The sequence below is a fragment of the Enhydra lutris genome, unplaced genomic scaffold (genome assembly GCF_002288905.1).
Source record: "Enhydra lutris kenyoni isolate GAN:26980312 unplaced genomic scaffold, ASM228890v2 scaffoldscaffold16, whole genome shotgun sequence".
Classification (NCBI taxonomy): Eukaryota; Metazoa; Chordata; class Mammalia; order Carnivora; family Mustelidae; genus Enhydra; species Enhydra lutris.
Window position 1 is genome coordinate 33,807,710 of NW_019154100.1, and position 23,714 is coordinate 33,831,423.

The 23,714-nt window shown below is 34.2% G+C and overlaps 1 protein-coding gene across 1 annotated transcript in view; it reads right to left on the reverse strand.

Moving 5' to 3' along the window:
- The window catches only part of LOC111147366 (probable C-mannosyltransferase DPY19L2), an 85,329-nt gene that overhangs the window by 22,392 nt on the left and 39,223 nt on the right, over window positions 1-23,714 (reverse strand). The window contains exons 11-16 of the mRNA XM_022503370.1: window positions 23,609-23,695; window positions 19,123-19,182; window positions 14,234-14,314; window positions 6,487-6,588; window positions 4,746-4,817; window positions 2,377-2,423 (exon numbers count right to left, since the gene is read on the reverse strand). Coding sequence (XP_022359078.1) covers window positions 2,377-2,423; window positions 4,746-4,817; window positions 6,487-6,588; window positions 14,234-14,314; window positions 19,123-19,182; window positions 23,609-23,695 — 449 coding nt within the window. The remainder of the gene's footprint in view (window positions 1-2,376; window positions 2,424-4,745; window positions 4,818-6,486; window positions 6,589-14,233; window positions 14,315-19,122; window positions 19,183-23,608; window positions 23,696-23,714) is intronic.

Sequence of the window (23,714 nt, forward strand, 5' to 3'; positions counted from 1 at the left end):
GGCGTTATGCTATGTGAAATAGGCCAAAGGAAAAAAATACTTTATGGTATCATTTACATGTGGAATCCAAAAAAGAGAAAAAAGTCAAACTCAGAAACAGAATAGAATGGTGGTTGCTGAGGCTGTGTAATGGGGGCTAACAGGGATGATGTTCATCAAAGGGTACAAACTTTTAGTTATAAGATGAAGAAGTTCTGAGAAACTGATATACAGCATAGTGACTGCAGTTAATAATACCATATTATATAAAGTTTGCTAAGAGTGTGGATCTTAAGCATTCTCACACACAGAAAGGTAACTGTGAGGTGAGGGATGTGTTAGATGTGTTATTAACTTAATTGTGGTAATCATTTCATAATGTATCTATAATCATATGTATATACATCATATGTATTTGGCAAAAAATGAAAATTATGAAAGAAAATATTTGGAAATAATTTAATGATTTTGATGTGGGTGTTTCTAAGTAATAAATTAACCCAGAAAATGTATAGGAGTGACTGTAAAGAAATTTTAAACTTCTATAAAGCAAAAACCATTAATAAATTATAAACTAATATCCTAGAAGAAATGTTATATACATGTAATAGGCAAAAGGTTACTGTCTATAATATAAAATATCCTATACATCAATTTTCAAGTGGTCAAGAAACATAAATATGCCACGCACATTTGAAAGATGTGAAACTTTACTAGGGAAGACTGGTAAAATTAGTTCCTTTTTTTTTAATCTGTCAGAAAGAAAAAGTTAAATGTTTGATAATACTGGTGTTTACGGAGCTGCAAGGAAATGGACACTTTCAGCATTAGTTTTCAGTATTTATCGAATTATAAATATTCATACATTATGATCTAGCAGTCTTATTTCAATATCCTAAATACTAAAATAAGTATGCAAAGAATACATACAAATATGTTCTTACTCTTAGCACTGGTTGTTATGACAAAAAGATAAACAGAATCTTAACGCCCACTGATGTGGGAGTGGTTAAGTACTTGGTAATCATTCATGATGACAAACAATAAAATGTGGAGACCACTAAAAAGTATGAAGAAGATATAGGCAGACACCCAAGATACACTATTAAGTAAAAATAAAAAGTTACATAATAATACTGATTCTATTTTTTTATAAAAACACTGTTTTTGGAAATGTTTTCTAGAATGATACATACAAAACCATTTACAATCAGCACCAGTGAGGAGTAGATCCAAGGGAGAGAAACACTCCCTCTTTCTTTGAAATATTTCATCTGTATGTCTTACTATATGCATGTATTATTTTGTAATTAAAAAACTCCTCTACATCCCTCCCCCACCACACACACAATCCTGTCACTTCCAGGAATGTAATCACCTTCTTATTTTGAGCTAAATATCTTCTCCCTTTGGTCCCCTTGAGTCTGTCTTCTTCTACACAGCACCCTCTCAAATATTGGAAGACAGCTGTCATGTAATTCTCAATCTTCTATTATTCAATTAAATATCCCAGATGCCATCATGCATTCCTTATGTGAATAGTTCTCAGAGCTCTAAAAACACTCTTTTTACAATGTTAAGGCATATTGCTCTGAGGTCCCTCAGACCAGAGCAAAGTAGAGTAGGTTATTAAGCCCTTTGATTTGGATTTTGACAAATAAGATTAAACTATTTCAACCATAAAGTTCTATTAAGCCCTTCTGATAACCATACGAAACTGTTTACTGAAAATATAAGCATGGGGTACAGGACTGATAGAATCTCTCTGTACTATCTTCACAACTATTCCGTAAATCTGAAACTGTCCTAAAAAATAAATTTCGTTAATACATCAAATTTAATCATATATCTGCAAGTATAAAATGTAATTTAAGGTTTTCCTCATAAGGAGGTTTTCTTCACAATCTCACATGTCCTGTAGCAATGTGTGATTTGAGTTATATTTTTCTCACATATATTTATGCCCGCGAAGTTAGTGACTTCACTTAAACCACCAAAAAAAATGTGATACAGCAAATGGTTTTAATAATAAATGCAGAAAAACTACTTCATGAATATGCAGAGAAACAAATAATTATGTTTTCTCTGAAAGTTAAAAAAACAAGGATTGCTAAAACAAAACTTTAGCTTATTTCTGTTTATGGACTTTATATATTAAAATTAAACTAAATTGATTAAAACTTTGAATTAATTAAAATAGAAATATCTCCAAAACAAGTCCAAACACATAAAAGAGGTGTCTAAAAATAATATATATTTTTTAAAGAGAACATCTAAGATTGGTTCATGTCTCCTTTCTTAATCAAACTGCTGGTTTAATATACATTCATTTGATATTACAGTAGTTATTTAATAACGGAATACAGTATGATTTAAAAACAATTATGATATAATTACCTTAGATAAGTATTTGCAGATAAGACACACAAAACATCACGATAAGCCTGTGAATAGAATAAATTAACTTTTCTAAGGAATTATGTGACATTTAAAATGCTCTGATTTATAAACATAAACACCCTCACTAGAAAGAAGTGTTTTTATTGTTAAAGTGAGTCATCAGGAGCACTTTAATCCCACCTCTGCCTCAGGCAAATATTTTCGTGAAGTTCTAAATTCTTTTATTAAAAAAAAAAAAAAAAGAAAGAAAGAAAAGGGCGTTGGGGTAAATCTTTAAGGTCCATTTCAACTCTAAAATTCTAAGCTCTTACACGTGGACAGCTCCTTATTAGAGTTTATATTTTACTGGGAAGGAAGTGGGCTGCAAGTGGGGAATTGGTTTCCACCAAGGAGGCACCTTCTTCCATGTACTTTGAGACTATTTTATCTTAACCTTCCAAGCAAAGCAGGACTCTCTCTCTCCTTCCCCCAACCCTCCCTTGCCCCACCCGCCCACCTCCTCCCACCCATGCAGTTTATATTCCTGCTTCAGTAAACTTCTGATTCTTATAAAAATTAGCTGTGGCATATCTTCTTCCCTGATCTAGCTCCCCCGGAAATAACAACAGAAGGCCGAAGTGCGCTTACCACAATGTACCACTTGATGGTGAGGGAGGAAGGGAGGAGTGAAGGTGAATGTGGGGGCTTAACTGGGCCAAAGAGTTTTTAGCTGCATCCTAGGCAACTTAAAGGTATAGTAAAAAAAATTATGGGGAACTTCAAGTTTTACACTGTGCATAATATGTGGATGAATGTTTCAAGTGACACAAGTGAGATTCTGGTCACTTAGGCAAGCAAAAAGCCTATTTAGTTTAGTTAATAGAACATATGCACTCATAGGAGTTCAAAATTCAGTAGTTTCACAGAAAAATCGTACGATATTTGCTTTCCTTCTTTCTTCCCAGAAGCGATTTCATACAACTGAAAAAGTAAATGAACATCAGAAGTATTCTTGAGGAAAAAAAAAATAAGCCACAATGGGACAAATAAAAAGGAAGGGTTTATATGGAGACAGAAAAGTGTTACACTTTAATGGGTACAGGGAAGGGGACATGTCTGCGCACACGTGTGTGTGCATATGCAGTAAATGCACAAAAATGCCTTTTAATGCATATGCATGGCTTGAACTGTGGTGTGTTTGGGAGCTAGTACTATGTTTATGAGTCGTGGATCTTAATTTTATGAAGATAGTAATAGTGGATCTAGCTGTCATTTTCTCCCATGTTAGCGATATCCCCACTGAGTAGTTAATTCCTGCATTAGCTCCTCTAAGTGGAGCCTTCAAAGAATAGCACCATTTGTCATGATGAAACAGAAACAGGCTAGTGGAGAGTTAGATGGAGCCAAAGGGACACGGTGTGTAGTTACCCATTTCTTCTTACTACCCCAATCCTCTTTCCAAGTGGTCTCTAGGGAATTGGGTCAAGGGAGAAACCACAGAGATGTAGAGGCAGATGCCTTTCTCACTCAAATTGTTCACATTTTATGTGAAAACACAGGAATGAGAAATGTGGGAGCTGGAACTATAGAGAGAGGAAAAGCAATTTGACTTTAAATAAAGAAAACCAGTTTTAACAGGACCACACCTGGTATAGTAGTAGAGAAATGTTATTGCTATCGACTTGAAGGTATAAAATAAATACATACTGACTTAAGACAACCTCTAAACAATATAAAGATGGTTCAAAAATGCTAAAAACTAAGACCCAGTGTTTTTAGCTAGAATTTTAGATACACCACTCCCAGACCAAGAAAATCTGCCAGAGGTATTTTAGAACATTATTTCTTTTATCATAGTAATATTTCTTTTGTTGGGAAAATAAATAGAATACACAATGTTTTAAAGAATTTCTATACAAAATTCTCCTGTGCGTGTCTTAAAATGGATCAAGACTTGCTTGAATGTGCTTTATATTCAGAAGATACTGAACTGTTGTTTTCCTTCCACAGCTCCTTCGACAATTTTAATTCTTCAAACTGTGCGATTATTTGCTTGAAGCCCACCAAGACTGTAAGTTCCCAGACAGGAGAAGACCTGTTTTATTTGTCCCAGTGGACTAACACTGTGAATGTAGTTTATGGTACATAGTGGGTAACTGATTTCTTTTGAAAGAATAAGAATATCCTTTCTGATGAGGCTTTCTAAAAAACTCATATAATAATTTTTAAAAAACCATATAATAATAAAGAGAAAGCTGAATAAGAAATTTTTTAAGGGAGGTATGGATTCCTCCTAAAAATAAAATGGAATTCCCAGTTATTAGCATTAATGCACTATAGTCCTTATCTTGAACCCAAAAGCAAGTGAAAAAATTTTTTAAAAATACCTTTTTAAAGATAAAATAAGTAATCGTCATAACAACTGGAAGCAATAATGTCTTTGTATATCTCAATGGAGTCTGAAATAAAGCAAATTATTCAAAATAGTCATTTATTAAATTTTACAGTAAATGAGTAAAAATCTGTCAAATTGAGTATCTCAATGAAATTTTTTTTCTTTCTTTTTTTTTTAATATTTATTCATTTGACAGAGAGAGACACAGCATGAGGGGGAACCCAAGTCTGGGGAGTGAGAGAGGGAGAAGCAGGCTTCCCGCTGAACAGGGAGCCCGATGTGATGGGGGGCTTGATCCCAGGACCCTGGGATCATGACCTGAGCCAAAGGCAGCTGCTTAACCACTGAGCCACCCAGGTGCACCTCACAGTGAAATTCCTTAAAGGTAAAAATGTTTTTGTCATTAATGTTATATATATTTATCAACCTTCATCTTCTACTACAAGAATGAAAATTATAAAAAAATTATATAAATGTAGCAAAGATTTTAACAGTAAAAAACATTAAACCAGAAATAAGCTATGTCTATTATTTTTTCCTTTCTTTTGGTTTTATCTTTCTTTTATTTACATAATATTAATTCTTAAATTTTATGTTTACTGATCCCCAGACCCTACATTATCATTTCCTGAGCTGCAAAGTTCCATTATTTTCATTGGTGAAACTAGAACAAACAAGGAAGAAAGCCAGTCTATGTAATAACTGTAAATATGAGTAAGCAATAAAATAACATCAGCAGCTAAATAATTCTCATGACCCATTATTGTGGTCTGAGAGATTTACCATGTCACTGAATTAAGTACTTCTTGAAGGCAGGAACCAAGACATTTTCCTCCTTGTAGTCAGCAAACTGCCTCACAGATAAATAAATAGTACTCATAATAGTTTTTGAGTGAATGTATGACTGGTTGGATAAAAAAGAGAATAATGTATGATTAGTAGTATACCTTTCATGGCAGCATCTTGTTAAAATTTTTTTATAATATTTGGAGTGTTGAGTGAAATAAAACTAAAGTTTCTAAAAATCAAAAGAGAATTTGGATTTGAGCAGGTGACCTAGATTATTAAAAGTAATTGAACTGTATGGGACACCTGGATGGTTCAGTTAGTTAAACATCTGCCTTTGGCTCTAGTCACGATCCCAGGGTGCTGGGATCAAGCCCATCATGGGCTCTGTGCTCACTGGAAGTCTGGTTCTTCCTCTACCTCTGACCTGCCCCTGTTCAAGCTCTGGCTCTCTCTCGTCTCTCAAATAAATAAATTAAAAACAACCTTTTAAAAAAATACATGAAAAATATATTTATGTTAAATATATTTAAATATATTTATATTAAAGTATTCAAATATATTTAACATAAATATATTAAATAACATAAATATATATTTTATATATTATAGAATATGAAATATATAATATAGAATATAATGTATAGAATATAATATATAGTATAAATATAAATTATTTATATTGAAAATGTATTAAAAAAATGAAAGCAATTGAACTGTGGATCAGAGAGTATGTTCAGCACTCTTCCTGGATTATCTCATTTAATCATCATCAATAACTCTTTAAGATAGAAGTTACTATATGACTAATAAAAGTTATAATAAAAAAATGATAAAGTTGGATGTCTCTGGACAAAAATTGTGAGTTTCAGACTACAAGGGAAATTCAAGAGCAAAAAACTATCATACCTGTAGAAAAGGAAAAAAAATCAAAAAAATATTCATACCGCTTTTTCCATGAAGTCAAATTCAGGAGCACAGGTGTAAATTAAGGTATCAAAATCTGTATACCTTAGGATTCTGGCTGCTATAAGGTCACTCAAGCGAATCTGAGAAGAAAATAAAATAAAATAAATTAAAATTACCCTAGGAATTATGGTCAATAATAATTGATTTGTTTTATTAGTAAAGTCTACAAAGGAGATAATCCAAGGTCCACAGATGCCCCTCAAAGAAAAATTTTTAAAAAATCCATGAACTATACATTCCTATGTACTGAATTATGAAGAAAACTGAAAACAAAGGGAAATATCACAAAAAATGAAAAGAAGAACAGAGGTCAGAAAAAATTAAACAGAGATGATAATATAAAGAGTGAGCTAAGACCAATACTCACTGGGCAGAAACCACCATGCAGTTAATCATGAGATTTTATAATCAGCATTTATTAGGAAGGAAACTATCTCACATAACCCTTTCACTACATATCGCAAATCATGATTAAATTTTCTATGTGTTGTTATTTTCTCAAAGCCTCATACACTGGTTACAATTTTTGGTGCTTGTTGAATTTTCCAGACATACACTCAAGCCATTAAACATAAGAGCTATTCATCATAAGAACTGCAACTACAAACACTACTTTGATTTAGTTAGTTAATCTCCAAGGCCTTTGAAATAAACATCTCCAACCAAACTCAATGTAGAACTCCTGTTTTCTACGGATTATTTATTACCTACTGTCAGTGAGACAATTATTTTTCTACTGCATTCTCAGAAGGCCAAAAAAAAAAAAAAAAAAAGAAAGAAAGAAAATATCTGGAATGTAAACCTTAATTCAAATTATTGTGCAGGAACAAAAATTATTTTATATCAAATGTAACAACTGTCTGGGTTTTCATTTATTCATGCTTCCCTTAACTATCAGTAGCAAGGATAATTCAGACTTTTCCAATTTGAACTAGGCCTGATGATTGATAATAATTTAACTAAACCACATTCATTTCAAGTCTCAAAACTGTCACGTACAGGAATTCACTTAAGAGTACCAAGAGTGTGGGTCAAGCGGGGAGGAGTCAAGATGGCGGAGGAGTAGCAGACTGAGATGACATCAGTTTGCAGGAGTTCAGCTAGATAGTTATCAAACCATTCCAAACACCTACAAACCCAACAGGAGATCGAAGAGAAGAAGAGCAGCAATTCTAGAAACAGAAAATTGAGTGCTCGCTTCGGCAGCACATATACTAGAAACAGAAAATTGACCACTTTTGGAAAGATAAAATGACAAGGTGGAAAAACTCACCACAAAAAAAAGAACAAGAGGCAGTACTGAAGGCTAGGGACCTAATCAATATGGACATTGGTAATGCATCAGATCTAGAGTTCAGAATGACGATTTCTCAAGGTGTTAGCTGGGGTCAAAAAAGGCATGGAAGATATTAGAGAAATCCTGTCTGGAGAAGTAAAAGCCCTTTCTGGAGAAATAAAAGAACTAAAATCTAACCATGCTGAAATCAAAAAAGCTATTAATGAGATGCAATAAAAAATGGAGGCTCTTACTGCTAGGATAAATGAGGCAGAAGAGAGAATTAGTGATATAGAAGATCAAATGACAGGCAATAAAGAAGCTCAGCAGAAGAGAAACAAACAACTACTGGACCATGAGGGAAGAATTCAAGAGATAAGTGATACCATTAAGATGGAACAATATTAGAATAATTGGGATTCCAGAAGAAGAAGAAAGAGAGAGGGGGGCAGAAGGTATATTGAAGCAAATTATTGTAGAGAATTTCCCTAATATGGCAAAGGGAACAAGCATCAAAATCCAGGACACACAGAGAACTCTCCCCAAAATCAATAAAAAATAGGTCCATACCCTGTCATCTAATAGTAAAACTTATAAGTCTTAGTGACAAAGAGAAAATCCTGAAAGCAGTCTGGGACAAGAAGTCTGTAACATACAAGGTTAAAAATATTAGATTGGCAGCAGACTTATCCACAGAGACCTGGCAGGCCAGAAAGAACTGGCATGATAAATTCAGAGCACTAAATGAGAAAAGCATGCAGCCAAGAATACTATATCCAGCTAGGTTATCATTGAAAATAGAAGGAGAGATAAAAAGCTTCCAGGACAAACAAAAACTAAAAGAGTTTGTAAACCCCAAGCCAGCTCTACAGGAAATATTGAAAGGGGTCTTCTAAGCAAAGAGAGAGCCTGAAAGTAGAAGACCAGAAAGGAACAGGGACAATATACAGTAACAGTCATCTTACAGGCAATACAATGGCACTAAATTCATATCTTTCAATAGTTACCCTGAATGTGAATGGGCTAAATGCCCCAATCAAAAGACACAGGGTATCAGAATGGATAAAAAACAAAACCCATCAATATGCTGCCTACAAGAAACTCATTTTAGACCCAAAGACACCTCCAGATTTAAAGTGAGGGGGTGGAAAACAATTTACCATGCTAATGGACATCCAAAGAAAGCTGGAGTGGCAATCCTTATATCAGCTAAATTAGATTTCTAAGCCAAAGACTATAATAAGAGATGAGGAAGGACGCTATATCATACTCAAAGGATCCATCCAACAAGGAGATCTAATAATTTTAAATATCTATGCCCCTAACAAGGGAGCAGCCAACTATATAAACCAATTAATAACAAAATCAAAGAAACACATTGATAATAATACAATAATAGTAGGGGACTTTAACACCCCCCTCAACAAAATGGACAGATCATCCAAGCAAAAGATCAACAAGGAAATAAAGATCTTAAATGACACACTGGACCAGATGGACATCACAGATATATTCAGAACATTCCATCCCAAAGCAACAGAATACACATTCTTCTCTAGTGCACATGGAACGTTCTCCAGAATAGGTCACATCCTGGATCATAAATCAGGTCTCAACCAGTATCAAAAGATTGGGATCATTCCCTGCATATTGTCAGACCACAATGCTTTGAAGCTAGAACTCAATAACAAGAGGAAACTTGGAATACATGGAGGCTAAAGAGCATCCTACTAAAGAATGAATGGGTCAACCAGGAAATTAAAGAAGAATTGAAAAAATTCATGGATGCAAATGATAATGAAAATACAACTATTCAAAATCCATGTGACACAGCAAAGGCAGTCCTGAGAGGAAAATATATAACGATACAAGCCTTTCTCAAGAAACAAGAAAGGTCTCAAATACACAACCTAACCCAACACCTAACGGAGCTGGAGAGAGAACAGCAAAGAAAGACTAAACCCAGCAAGAGAAGAGAATTAATAAAGATCAGAGCAGAAATCAATGAAATGGAAACCAAAAACAAAACAAAACAAAACAAACAGTGGAACAAATCAATGAAACTAGGAGCTGGTTCTTTGAAAGAATTAATAAGATTGATAAGCCCCTGGCCAGATTTATTAAAAAGAAAAGAGAAAGGACCCAAATAAATAAAATCATGAATGAAAGAGGAGAGATCACAACCAACACCAAATAAAAACAATTATAAGAACATATTATGAGCTACGATATGCCAGCAAATTTGACAATCTGGAAGAAATGGATACATTCTTAGAGACTTATAAACTACCAAAACTGAACCAGGAAGAAATAGAAAACCTGAACAGACCCATAACCAGTAAGGAGATTGAAACAGTCATAAAATTCTCCAACAAACAAGAGCGCAGGGACAGATGGCTTCCCAGGGAATTCTACCAAACATTTAAAGAAGAATTAATACCTATTCTCTTGAAACTGTTCCAAAAAATAGAAATGAAAGGAAAACTTCCAAACTCATTTTATGAGGCCAGCATTACCTTGATCCCAAACCAAAGACCCCATCAAAAAAGAGAATTACAGACCAATATCCTTGATGAACAAAGATGTGAAAATTCTCACCAAAATACTAGCCAATAGGATCCAACAGTACATTAAAAGGATTATCCACCACGACCAAGTGGGATTTATTCCTGGGCTGCAAGGTTGGTTCAACATCCACAAATCAATCAGTGTGATACAATACATTAATAAAAGAAAGGACAAGAACCATATGATACTCTCAATAGAAGCTGAAAAAGCATTTGACAAAGTACAGCATCCTTTCTTGATCAAAACTCTTCAAAGTATAAGGACAGAGGGTACTTTTCTCAATATCATCAAAGCCATCTATAAAAAACCCACAGCGAAAATCACTTTCAATGGAGAAAAACTGAGAGCTTTTCCACTAAGGTCAGGAACACAGCAGGGATGTCCACTATCACCACTGCTATTCAACATAGCGCTAGAAGTCCTAGCCTCCGCAATCAGACAAAAAGAAATTAAAGGCATCCAAATCGACAAAGAAGTCAAACTATCACTCTTTGTAGATGATATGATACTTTATGTGGAAAACCCAAAAGACTCCACTCCAAATCTGTTAGAACTCGTACAGAAATTCAGTATAGTGTCAGGATATAAAATCAATGCACAGAAATCAGTTGCATTTCTATACACCGACAAGACAGGAGAAAGAGAAATTAAGGAGTCAATCCCATTTACAATTGCACCCAAAACCATAAGATACCTAGGAATAAACCTAACCAAAGAGGCAAAGAATCTGTATGAGAAAACTATAAAGTACTCATGGAAGAAATTGAGAAAGACACAAAGAAATGGAAAAATGTTCCATGCTCATGGATTGGAAGAACAAATATTGTGAAAATGTCTATGCTACCTAAAGCAATCTACACATTTAATGCAATCTCTATCAAAATCCTATCCACTTTTTTCAAATAAATGGAACAAATAATCCTAAAATTTATATGGAACCAGAAAAGTCCTCGAATAGCCAGAGGAATGTTGAAAAAGAAAGCCAAAGTTGGTGGCAGCACAATTCCAGACTTCAAGTTTTATTACAAAGCTGTCGTCATCCAAACAGTATTGGACTGGCACAAAAACAGACACATAGATCAATGAAACAGAATAGAGAGCCCAGAAACAGACCCTCAACTTTATGGTTAACTAATCTTTGACAAAGCAGGAAAGAGTATATAGTGGAAAAAAGACAGTCTCTTCAACAAATGGTGTTGGGAAAATTGGAGAGCCACATGCATAAAAATGAAACTGGATCATTTCCTTACACCACACACGAAAATACACTCAAAATGGATGAAGGACCTCAATGTCAGAAGGGAATCCACCAAAATCCTTGAGGAGATCACAGGCAGCAACCTGTGATCACAGAGAGCAACCTCTTTGACCTCAGCCACAGCAACATCTTCCTAGAAACATCGCCAAAGGCAAAGGAAGCAAGGGCAAAAATGAACTATTGGGACTTCATCAAGATCAAAAGCTTTTGCACAGCAAAGGAGACAGTCAACAAAACCAAAAGACAACTGACAGAATGGGAGAAGATATTTGCAAATGATGTATCAAATAAAGTGCTAGTATCCAAAATCTATAAAGAGCTTTTCAAACTCAACACCCAAAGAACAAATAATCCAATAAGAAATGGGCAGAGAGCATGAACAGACATCTCTGCAAAGAAGACATCCAGATGGCCAACAGACACATGAAAAAGTGATCCACATTACTTGGTATCAGGGAAATACAAATCAAAACCACAATGAGATCCACCTCACACCAGTCAGAATGGCTAAAATTAACAAGTCAGGCAATGACAGATGCTGGAGAGGATACGGAGAAAGGGGAACCCTCCTACACTGTTGGTGGGAATGCAAGCTGGTACAACCACTCTGGAAAACAGCATGGAGGCTCCTCAAAAAGTTGAAAATAGAGTTACCCTATGACCCAGCAATTGCACTACTGGGTATTTACCCTAAAGATACAAATGTAGTGATCCGAAGGGGCACGTGCACCCGAATGTTTATAGCAGCACTGTCCACAATAGCCAAACTATGGAAATAACTTAGATGTCCATCAACAGATGAATGGATAAAGAAGATGTGGTGTGTATGTATGTATGTATGTGTGTGTGTGTGTGTGTGTGTGTATACATATATATATATATATATATATATATATATATATGTATAAAATGGAATACTACACAGTCATCAAAAGAAATGAAATCTTGCCATTTGCAATGATGCGGATGGACCTATAGGGTATTATGCTGAGCAAAATAAGTCAGTCAGAGAAAGACAATTATCAGATGATTTCCCTGATATGAGGAATTTGAGAGGCAAAGTTGGGGGGGGGTTGGCGGATAGGGAGGGAAAAATGAGACAAGATGGGATCGGGAGGGAGACAAACCATAAGAGACTCTTAATCTCACAAAACAAGCCGAGGGTTGCTGGTGGGGAGGGGAGTATGGAGAGGGTGGTTGGGTTATGGACACTGGGGAGGCTATGTGCTATGGTGAGTGTTGTGAAGTGTGTAAGCATGATGATTCATAGACCTGTACCCCTGGGGCTAATACATTATATGTTAATTTAAAAAAAAGACTATAGAAAAAAAAAATAGAGAGTACCAAGAATGTGTGTGTATGTGTGTGGGGGTGTGAGTGTGTGTGTAAGATTTGTAATCAGTTGGGTGACAATGTGGAGCAAGGCAGAAAAGAAAACCATAGACCAAATCAACATAAATAAATAACTTAGGAGGCTTCAGTAAAGTTTACCATAAAATGTACAGCCCCTACAGTTTAAAAAGTTAGGAACAGAAAGGGAAAGAAAAAAGGAAAATGTGTCAGACCTACCAGAGAACAGCAGCAACAACAAAAAAAAACCCTAATGAATCATCATGCAGAGATAGCAATAAATGATGAATAAATCCTTACATTTTGAAATTTTATTTAACCTCAACATGCAAGTAAGCTCAGTTCTCTTGGAGAGTGATAGCACTTTACCATTCAGTGAGTAAGTAACATAATCTCTGGTTAAAGGTGAAGAAACTTCAGTATTACACAGGTTCCGAACTGGATAGTACTAGATGAAGTGCATTCCAGAGTAGGTTACTGTATGATACACTCATGTACACTCATATCCAAACAGTAAGTGTCAAGAATCAAAAGTAAATTCCTGCACTGTTTTCTGTTCACCTGAACCAATTAGCTAAGTAGGGGCTTTGGTTTGACAAAGGCTATTCTGTAAGACACTGGCTTTAAAACACACACCACACATCAAGGATGGGTCCATATATTTTCCAGAAGCTGAAAAGATAAAGAATTTATAACATTTCCCATTTTCCTTTTATATTACTAGAAAACTTTTAAAATATCAAGTCACATCTTAATTTTAGTCTGTAATTATACACCTATAAAATGACATTGAGATTGTGAGAGTTTTATATTTCAAAGTGGAGTACAGACTTCTCATATGTTAACATTTCCAATAAATGTACAATTTATTATTTTAAACAAATGATTTTTTAAAAAAGATTTTAAAGTAATTTACACACCCAACATGGGCCTTGAACCCACCTTCCCAACAAGAGTTGTGCACTCTACTGAGTGAGCGAGCCAGATGCCCCATTTGTATTTTAACTGAAATACAAACACATAACTACTTAAGATATTATTAATATTTTTCCTGGATAGCTAAGTCAGCATTTATTGATAGGTTTTTCTTAGTGGGTTGAAAAGATCATTGAACTGCACGGTTTTATTACTGACTCAGCCAATAAATACCCCTAGGTCTTTGAGGAAGGCACTTAATCTCTATAAAATAAATAGGTAAAAATAGATGGTTTCAAAGTTTTCATCTATCTACATATTTGCAGGAATTTTTAAGCTTTAACTAGAAAGTACTTACATGATCTGAAACACCTAAGATTTTAGATGTCAGAAATTTCAAAATAATTGTTCCACACAACCAAGCACAACCTTGAATCAGCTAGAAAATAAAATTATAAAAAAAATTAAAAATGACCCAGTTAAAAAATTTAATTATATCAACAAATGTTACAGGAAAATTTTAATCATGTAAAGAATATTAATGATGAGGTCTAAAAAAAGATAGAAAATTCTGTTTATAAAGGCAAAGAACTAGAAGAGATGACACTGTTATAAAATATGTAACAACCCTAGGGTTCTACAAATTCTAAAGGAATATTTTTAAAGTTGTTTCTTTTCAATTTCGGTGAAAAAAGGAGCTATATGCATGTTTCCAAATATTATTTCCTAACTGAAAGTTCTTTTTTCAAAAAATAGGATTAAATTATAAAAAATTCTTCTATCAGTCTTTTAGAAATATATCCCTCTTCAAGAAAGGAAAATTTGAAAACTTAAGCTTTTATTTTAAAGAGAGAAATAGAAACTAAAACTTACGTGGGGTTCTGTTAATTTTTTATTTGTTTTTTTGGTTATCCTTGATTAGAAAAGAGCACAAGTATGGACTTCTAGATAACCTGAGGGAAATTATAGTGGCCTAAATCCTAATCTTTCCACACTTATCCAACAAGTAGAACAATGCAACCACAAATATTAAAAACAGGTAACAGTACAACTTCATATTACCTGTAAATAGAAAGAAACACCATATATAGCAAAGTTGAAATTCAAGTCCTGATCTAAGCCTTTGTAGAGAATGAGGGCTCTCAAAACCATATGTAAGAGGAAAGAGGGAAATGAGGGGTCCCAAACTGAGCTGAAATAACTTTAGAAAAAGAAAGTCCACTTTATGTGTGAGAAGACTGGAGAATGGGCTATAGAGCAGGGACTTCAAGTGTTCAGTATAAAAATACAAGGACACTACAAAAAAATTAACCTACTTCAAGTTCTGGAAAGAGAGGAAGGGGAAAGAAAAAGAGAGAAACCCTCCAGGATAGTGTGTGGAAAAGGAAATACGCAAGAAGGGAGAATTAATTATCCAGAAAAATAAATGAGGATCAAACAAAAAACAATCACTACTGTCACTAAAAGATGAATGAAGGAAGTTATTGTTAATTGATAAAAACCACATTTTGTTACATTAACAAAAAAGGCTGCACCTAGATTAGAAAACATCTGCTCTAACCACAAAATAATAAGGTGAAAGAGGTCTACAATAGCTATAATATAGCTTCTATAAGAAGTTAAAAAAAATGAGTCAAGCGTATCAGTTTATGATCTTTGCTCCAATAAATTAAAATCTCACAAAGCAAAAAAAAATCTATAATGCAGAATTAAATGTTGAGTTACCTAAGCTCAAATAAGCATTCAGAGAGGTTAAAAAAAAAAAGAACAAAAAATTTGAAAACTAAGGACAGAAATGGACACCCCCCCCCAAAATTGAGAATACTTAACTAAATATAGAAAATAAATGGAAGAAGAGGAGAAAACGGGGCACCTGTGTGGCTCAGTGGGTTAAAGCCTCTGCTTTCAGCTCAGGTCATGATCCCAGGGTCCTGGGATCGAGCCCCACATGGGGCTCTCTGCTCAGCAGGGAGCCTGCTTCCTCCTCTCTCTCTGCCTGCCTCTCTGCCTAGTTGTGATCTCTGTCTGTCAAATAAATAAATAAAATCTTTAAAAAAAAAAAAAGAAGAGGAGAAAACCATTGAAAAATGAAGACAATCTCAAGGTAATAAAGGAGAAGAGATTCAAATAAAAATTCAAAAAGAGCACTGAGGACAGAAACCCCAGGGAATAAAAATGAGATTAAAGAAGGTAGTAAAAGAATCAGAGACAGTGGCAGAAACAGAGGACAGGCAATGTACTTACAATAAGAGTACCTGAAAAAGAACAGCTACAATCCAAGAAAACTTCTTAGACATAAAAGACCTGAATTTACATTTGGAAAGGACCCACCATGTACTGACGAAATTGATCAGTATGGTAAACTACCTCAAGGTATTGCCTAGTAAAATTTAAAAATGAAAAATTCCTTAACACTTCTAGTCACAAAGTCCACATAACTTAGAAGGGCAAGAGAATTTGGTCTGCATCATATATGATTAAAAAAACATAAAAGCACATCAACGGTGTAGAAGCATTTTCAAGACACTCGAGAAAGTAGAAACCAGGAACTTTATATCTAACACAACAATCATTCACGTATAAAGATTATAGAAAACTAGTTTCAAGCATGCAATAACTGAGGAAATAACTTTCCTGATTATATAAAGAAAGTTAAAAATTAAAGAGTACCATGGAATGAAATATGGAGAGAAATAGTAAATACAATAAAAATATATGTAACATTTATGACATTAATAAAAATCTTTAAATTCTCACAAAGCAAGACCCTCCCTGTGCTGTACAAAGAGGTACAGAAACAGATTCAAAGAGGTGACAAAGACAAGAGCGACCAAAGCAAATAAGGATCATAGTTTATAATCCTGTCATCACTAAATTCACACCAATAAGCATTAGATTTAAAACATATCTTGACATTAAAAGACACTTCATGAAGAGAATGTGTAGGAACATTTATCCACTGAAAAACAGTCTTTATAAAGCAGAAGTTACTAGACATACAAGGAGAAATAGAAACACACTAATACCTAAAGATTTAAATTTACTTTTTCAATACAAGATAGGTCATGGGCAAATAATACATAAAGCTGTAACAGAACAAATTTTCTTAGTTTTCTTTCATCTGAGAATATCTTTTATTTCCCCTACACTCCTAAAAGACACTTTCACTGGATGTGTAATTTGTGGATGACAATTCTTTCAGCATTTGACAAACATTATGCCATCTCCTTCTGGCTCCATAGTTTCAGATGAGGTTACCGTAATCCAAATCTGTTTTGCCTGATAGGTAACACATTGTTTCTCTCTGCCTAAATTTAAGATTCGTCTTTAATTTTCAGAAATTTAATTATGATGTGCCTTTGCGTGGATTTTGTTGGGTTTATCCTACTTAGGATTCACTGAGTTTCTTGACTCTGTAGATTTAGGTCTTTTATCAAATTTGGAAAGTCTTCAGCCTTTACTTATTCAAGATGTTTTTAGTCCCACTCTCTTTTACCTCTCCTTGTGGAATTTCAATGATATGAATATTTAGATGTATGTGTGTATATGCATCTATCTGTCTATCTATCAGCAAGGACAGAGCGGTAGCAATGAGGATACTCAGCATTCAGATCTTTGGTTTCTAAATACCATACAGAGTAAGATACACAGTATAATTTTTATTCCACAGGCATGAAAGAATTACTTGGGACTAACAAAGATTTGGGGGAGGAGGTTGCAAAAAAAAGTGTCAGTTCACAAAACTTCTTTGCTTTACCTTTCTGTCTTTTATGAAAAAAAAAAGGCATAAAAATCCACAATATCCTTTGTATTGTCTAGATGACTGACGTGATTTGTTTTTTTTTTTTTTTTAAGATTTTATTTATTTATTTGACAGAGAGAGGGATCACAAGTAGGCAGAGAGGCAGGCAGAGAGAGCGAGGGGGAAGCAGGCTCCCCGCTGAGCAGAGAGCCCGATGCAGGGCTCGATCCCAGGACCCTGGGACCATGACCCAAGCCGAAGGCGGAGGCTCAACCCACTTAGCCACTTAGGTGCCCCTTGTTTCTTCCTTTTGCAAAAGACTGACAATATCAATTATATTGACTTCAAAATATAAAGGTAAGCTGAACATTAATTATATCTCAACTTTTTTCTCCTTAGATTTTTGTTCCTATGAAATTCTTGAGTTGAAAGCATAAGTTTTTTACTCTTTCCAGTCTAAACTGTAAATACTTAAGACAATAAATTTTCTTCTTAGTACAGCTTTGACATAATTCCCTAAATGTCTTTGTACACTGTTCTATTTGTTGTCATTTTTCAATAGTTTGTAATGGAAATTTTTATTTTCTTTTGAGTTCAGTTATTAAATGAGATCTTTGAATGTTCCATTGATTTCCTGGTTTAATCTTTTAAAATCATTAATTTTTCTGAAGTAAAAATCATCTAATAACTCAACTACACAAATATCCCTACATTTTCATCATTAGGGATGGGAGAAAGCCTCCAGCAGTAACTGGCAACTGTCCATTTTGTTCTTTTGCATTCTGATTAGGAATCTACCTGATCTTACCATAACTTCTCCAGTTTTACCTTATTAATATATCATATGTAATCACATAAATTTTTAATATAGGTTTTATTTTTTAATACATATACATCTACATTAAAGGCCAAGAGAAAAAAAGGAATGTCATCTGTCCAATATTACAAGAATTAGTAATTGCAATGCCTACCTGATAATATACTTATTTTATTTGGGAACAAGACACACAAATATAGAGGTAACATGGGCCATCCATTTGCATATTTAGGAAGAAGTCAAAGAGATTAGGTAGTAGCTGAGTTGAGATAAGAAGGGACTGGGAAACTGTAGGGAAAATAGTATAAGGACAAAAATAATAGTCTAAAGTAGGAAGCAGAAGAACAGACAGATGACAGATGCAGAGGAAAAAGAAAAGGGAAAGTAGGTTCAGGACTACAGACTGAGTTATTTTGAAGAGAAGGTTAGTAAATCTAAAGAGAGAAACTCAAAATTTATAAAGCAAGGTAGTAAGGGTATAGCAAGATGAAAGTAAAGAGAGGTGTGAGCATAGTGCTGAAATAAATGAACTCATTTCTTGATAATGACTTGTAGATGTTGCTATGAGCTATTTCTCTCCCTATGTGAGAAGGTATTGACCATAAGTCATTCAATTTTTAAGTTATATTGTCTATATTCAGTCTATAGAAATAGAGTTGAAGAAATGGTTGAAACTATTGACTCTTACCCAAAAGTTGAGTTCAGACACTCCCAATCTTTGAATTTTATTTCTCTTTAGAATTATCACCTAAAATGCACATGATATAAAATGAAACAATTAAATAAAATTGACATTTTATATGAATGATACATTTCAAAAAGTATACAGTGACCCACTTCCATCTTGGCTATCACCACCCATTCTCCTTCTTAATTGTTGATTTTTCAAAATTTGGACCTGGAAAATTTCCTTGTAGTGAGAGCTAAATGCTTTGTGTGCCAAAAAGTTGCTTTTAGGGTCAAGTTAATTCCTCACTGAGTTACTTGAGATGTCCTGTGCAAGCCAATCCTCTCAGGGTATAGATGGTATGTGGGAGGTGTGTCCATGCAAAATTAGTGGTCTAAGTTAACATAAAAACCTTTCCTCTCTGAATTCCTAAATAAAATATTTTAAAATGCTTAAAATATGCCTAAGTGAACGTGTAAGAAAGAAAACGAATTTTCCAGGTGCCAGAGAAAAGCAGACGACTTTAAAAAACTGAAACAATTAGGAGAGAATATAGGGTAGTCTTAAAGGAGGACAGCAGAATAAAGTTTTCACTATGGACTTGCACCAAAAGTAGAAAAGGGCTTGGGACTATGGAAGGTAAGAATGTGGACTTAAGACAGGCATAAGCTGGGGCCCTCAAAAACTATACCCTCAGTCCATCTGAGGTGCTATCAACTAAATGTTTATGTTCTACACCAAACATATGTGTTGAAACTCTAATCCTCAATGTGACATATGGGAAGGGGAAACCTTTGGGAGGTAATTAGACCATGTGGGTGGAGCCCTCATGAAGGGGACTAGTGCTATTATAAGAAGAAATATGGGAGAGATGTCTCTCCACTATGTAAGGATATGGTGAAGGTATCTGTCTGCAAATCAAGAAAAGGGCCCTCACCAAGAACCAAAATGACTGGCACCCTGATCATGGACTTCCATGAAAAATATGAAAAATAAATTTCTGTGTAAGTTATCCAGTCTGTAATATTTTTACTACAGCAGCCCAAACTGACAGACACTCAATTAGTAGGAGTACTCCTCCTACCATTGCTACAAGGTGATACAGTAGTTGTTTATTCTCAAGTTTGGGAAGGAAAAAAAAAAAACTTCCTATAAGAAACTGAAATCTTAGGCCTGTGTATTATATAGATTTTGAGTGGAATTTTGCATCATCTAGTTAGTTCAAGGTGAGCCAGGATTCCTGAACTTCCAACAACAGGAAAATATAAATGTACCAGATTATACACTGTAACACTGTAAATACAAAATGTAGGCACAACCTACATGCCCAAACATCGAAGAGTAGTTGAATTATCTATGGAACATCCACAGTGCAGTACTATGAAACTATAAAAGGAATGAAGAAGAGCTCTGTGAAATTATATAGAATGATATCCAGGATAGATTGTTACATATCCACAACAGGCTGATAAACCAAAGTGCTGATAAACCAACAGGCTGATAAACCAAAGTGCAGCAATATAGTATGCTACTTTTCATGTAAATAAGAGGAGATATAATTTTAAAAATATGTAATGTTTATTAGTGCAAAAAAGAAAAAAAAAACAACTAAATGGGCAAACCAGAAAACCATGAGATATCTTACAAGAAAGGTAAAACCAAGGTGAAAAGAGAGGTGGAGAAAATGGGGTAAGAAGAAATGGGAGGGAGTGACATTTTCTGAATATAGCTTTTTGTATATTTCTTATTCTTATAAATGTAATATTTTATCCCCAAAATAAATTATTAAAATCAATCAAGATGGAATTTCTGCTTCTGATCAAGTTGATATAACAAGAATTACACATACTCTCCCATCTGAAATAACTAAACCCAAACAAAATAGATTATAAAAGACTACTAGATGCTAACAAATTGGATTACATAGAAGAGATACATTCCTAGAAGTATACAATCTACCAAGACAGAATCATAAAGAAACAGAAACTCTGAGCACCTATAACTAGTAAGGTGATTGAATAAAAACAAAAAGAAAACAAAAAATTCCCAACAAAGAGAAGACCAAGACCAGACGGCTTTGCTTGTGAACTCTACCAGACATTTAAGGAAAAATTAATGTCAACCCTTCTTGAACTGTTCCAAAAAACTTAGTAGGAGAGAACATTTCCAAACACGTTTCATGAGGCCAGCATGACCCTGATACCAAAGCCAGACAAGGACACTACAAAAAAATTAACCTACAGACTAATACCCCTGGTGAACATAAATGCAAAAATTCTTAACAAAATACAAGCAAACCAGATTTAACAGCACACATTAAAAGGATCATACACCATGATTAAGTGAGATTTATCTTGCAAGTAGGATGGTTCAACATATGCAAATCAATTAACCTAACACGCTACAATACCAGAATGAGGGATTTTTTTTTTTTTAAGATTTTGTATATTTATTTGACAGACAGAGATCACAAGTAGCCAGAGAGGCAGGCAGAGAGAGAGAGGAAGAAAAGCAGGCTCCCTGCTGAGCAGAGAGCCCGATGCGGGCTCGATCCCAGGTCCCTGAGCCGAAGGCAGAGGCTTTAACCCACTGAGCCACCCAGGTGCCCCCAAAATGAGGGATTAAAATCACAAGATCATCTCAATAGATGCAGGAAAACATCTGATGAAATTCAACATCCTATCACGATAAAAACTCTCAACAAACTAGGAATAGAAGGAAATTACCTTAACATAACAAGAGTCATATTTGAAAATCCCACAGCTAACATCATACTACATGGTGAAAAACTGTAAGCTTTTACTCTAAGATGAGGAAAAAGGCAAGGATGCCAACTTTAATGATTTTTATTCAGTATAGTACTGGAAGTCCTAGCTATAGCAATAAAGCAAGAAAAAGAAATAAAAGGCATAAAAATTGTAAAGGAAGATGTAAAATTCTCTCTCTCTGCAGATGATGTGATCTTCTATGAAGAAAACACTAAATATCATACACACACACTGTTAGAATTAACTTTTAAAAAGTAGCAGGATACAAAATCAACATACAAAAATATGTTGCATTTCTACACACTAACAACACTCTGAAAAGGAAATTAAAAAAACACTCCCACTTACAATAGCTTGAAAAAGAATAAAATATTAAGAATAAACTTAGCTAAAGGTGTGAAAGACTTAATACACTAAACTACAAAACATCACTGAAAGAAACTAAAGACACAAATGGAAAGACAGTATTTGTCTTTCTCTCTTATTTCATACAGCTTGGTGGCACGTTTGTCAAATAACAGTTGATTTATCAGTAGTTATTAGTAATAGTACTAAGTATACAAATCTTGTTTCATGTAGTTTCCTAGATGTGTGCTACATTTCAAAATAAAGTGTTTTCATAAAAAGAGGTAGATGATTCCAAGTTCTCTACTTTGTACGGATAACAAAGCTTGATAAAATGTTGAAAATGTTTTTGAGGAAAAAGAAAAAGGAGGGATTACTTGGGATGAGGCCAAAGAAAAAAAAGGCTTGGGGAGCAAATTGTTAAAATATAGGGATGATCTCAAGAGTCAGTCAATGCACCATATTTGAAAAAGTGCCGTATTTTGGTATTACTGTGGTTCATATAATTTCTGATCATTGTGGAAAGAGAATATGTCAGAAACATTCTAGTGGAGGAAAACACTCCATGTTCTGTTTCATGAATATTAGAAGTGTGACTATAAAGCAATGAAACAATTTTACTGAACCACCATTCCAAATACATATTCAAATGAGTGTTATCCCATGGAAGTAAGCCACATGAGTTACTTTATAGACTATATATAAAGTATTGTTAGACTATATATATATATATGTGTGTATATATATATATATATATATAATTCTAATCACGTTGCCATTGCTCAAAACAGTTTGAAACTCCTTTTTCCAAACTGCCTTCAGAGATAATTTAGTTATGGTCAAGAAAATCAGTCTAGTTACTGTCACACCATATTCTGATCAAGATCTAGATTACCCAAGATCTAATCACCTACCTTGTTCACAAGGTTTTGGTCATTTCCAAAATTAAATCCACCCTTGAAAGATGAAGATTTGCCGCCAATGAAGATATTCAAAAGGATGTGCCATAGTCTGTGAAAGCATTTCAGAGGAGTTCCAAAAATGTTTTGGGAAATGGTAAACGTCATTGCAGTAACTATATAGTGTACTGAAGTGATGTAGAAGGAAATAACTAATTTTTATTATAAATTATGGCATAGTTTTAAAGTAAGTCTTTTTACCTTAAGATTTTAAAAAAATACTTACCTGGACATTACTTTAAAGAGATAAACTTAATATTGTATTCATTTTTCAAGAATGAGAGAGAGAAAAAGCATTATTTGGGAAAAAGTTTTTCATGTGAGTAAATAATAATCAAGGAAAGGTACTATTTATTCTCCTAAACTTACATTACATGAGTAAACCTACTATATGACAGTTAAAAAAAAATCTTCATGAGCTTAGCAAACACTTACCAATGTCATTAACAAAGATGAAGAATAATAAGAAGATAAATACATTGGATTTCCAAACATCAATACAAAACAAAGGAGAACTGAAACCTGCCAATTGAAGAAAGGA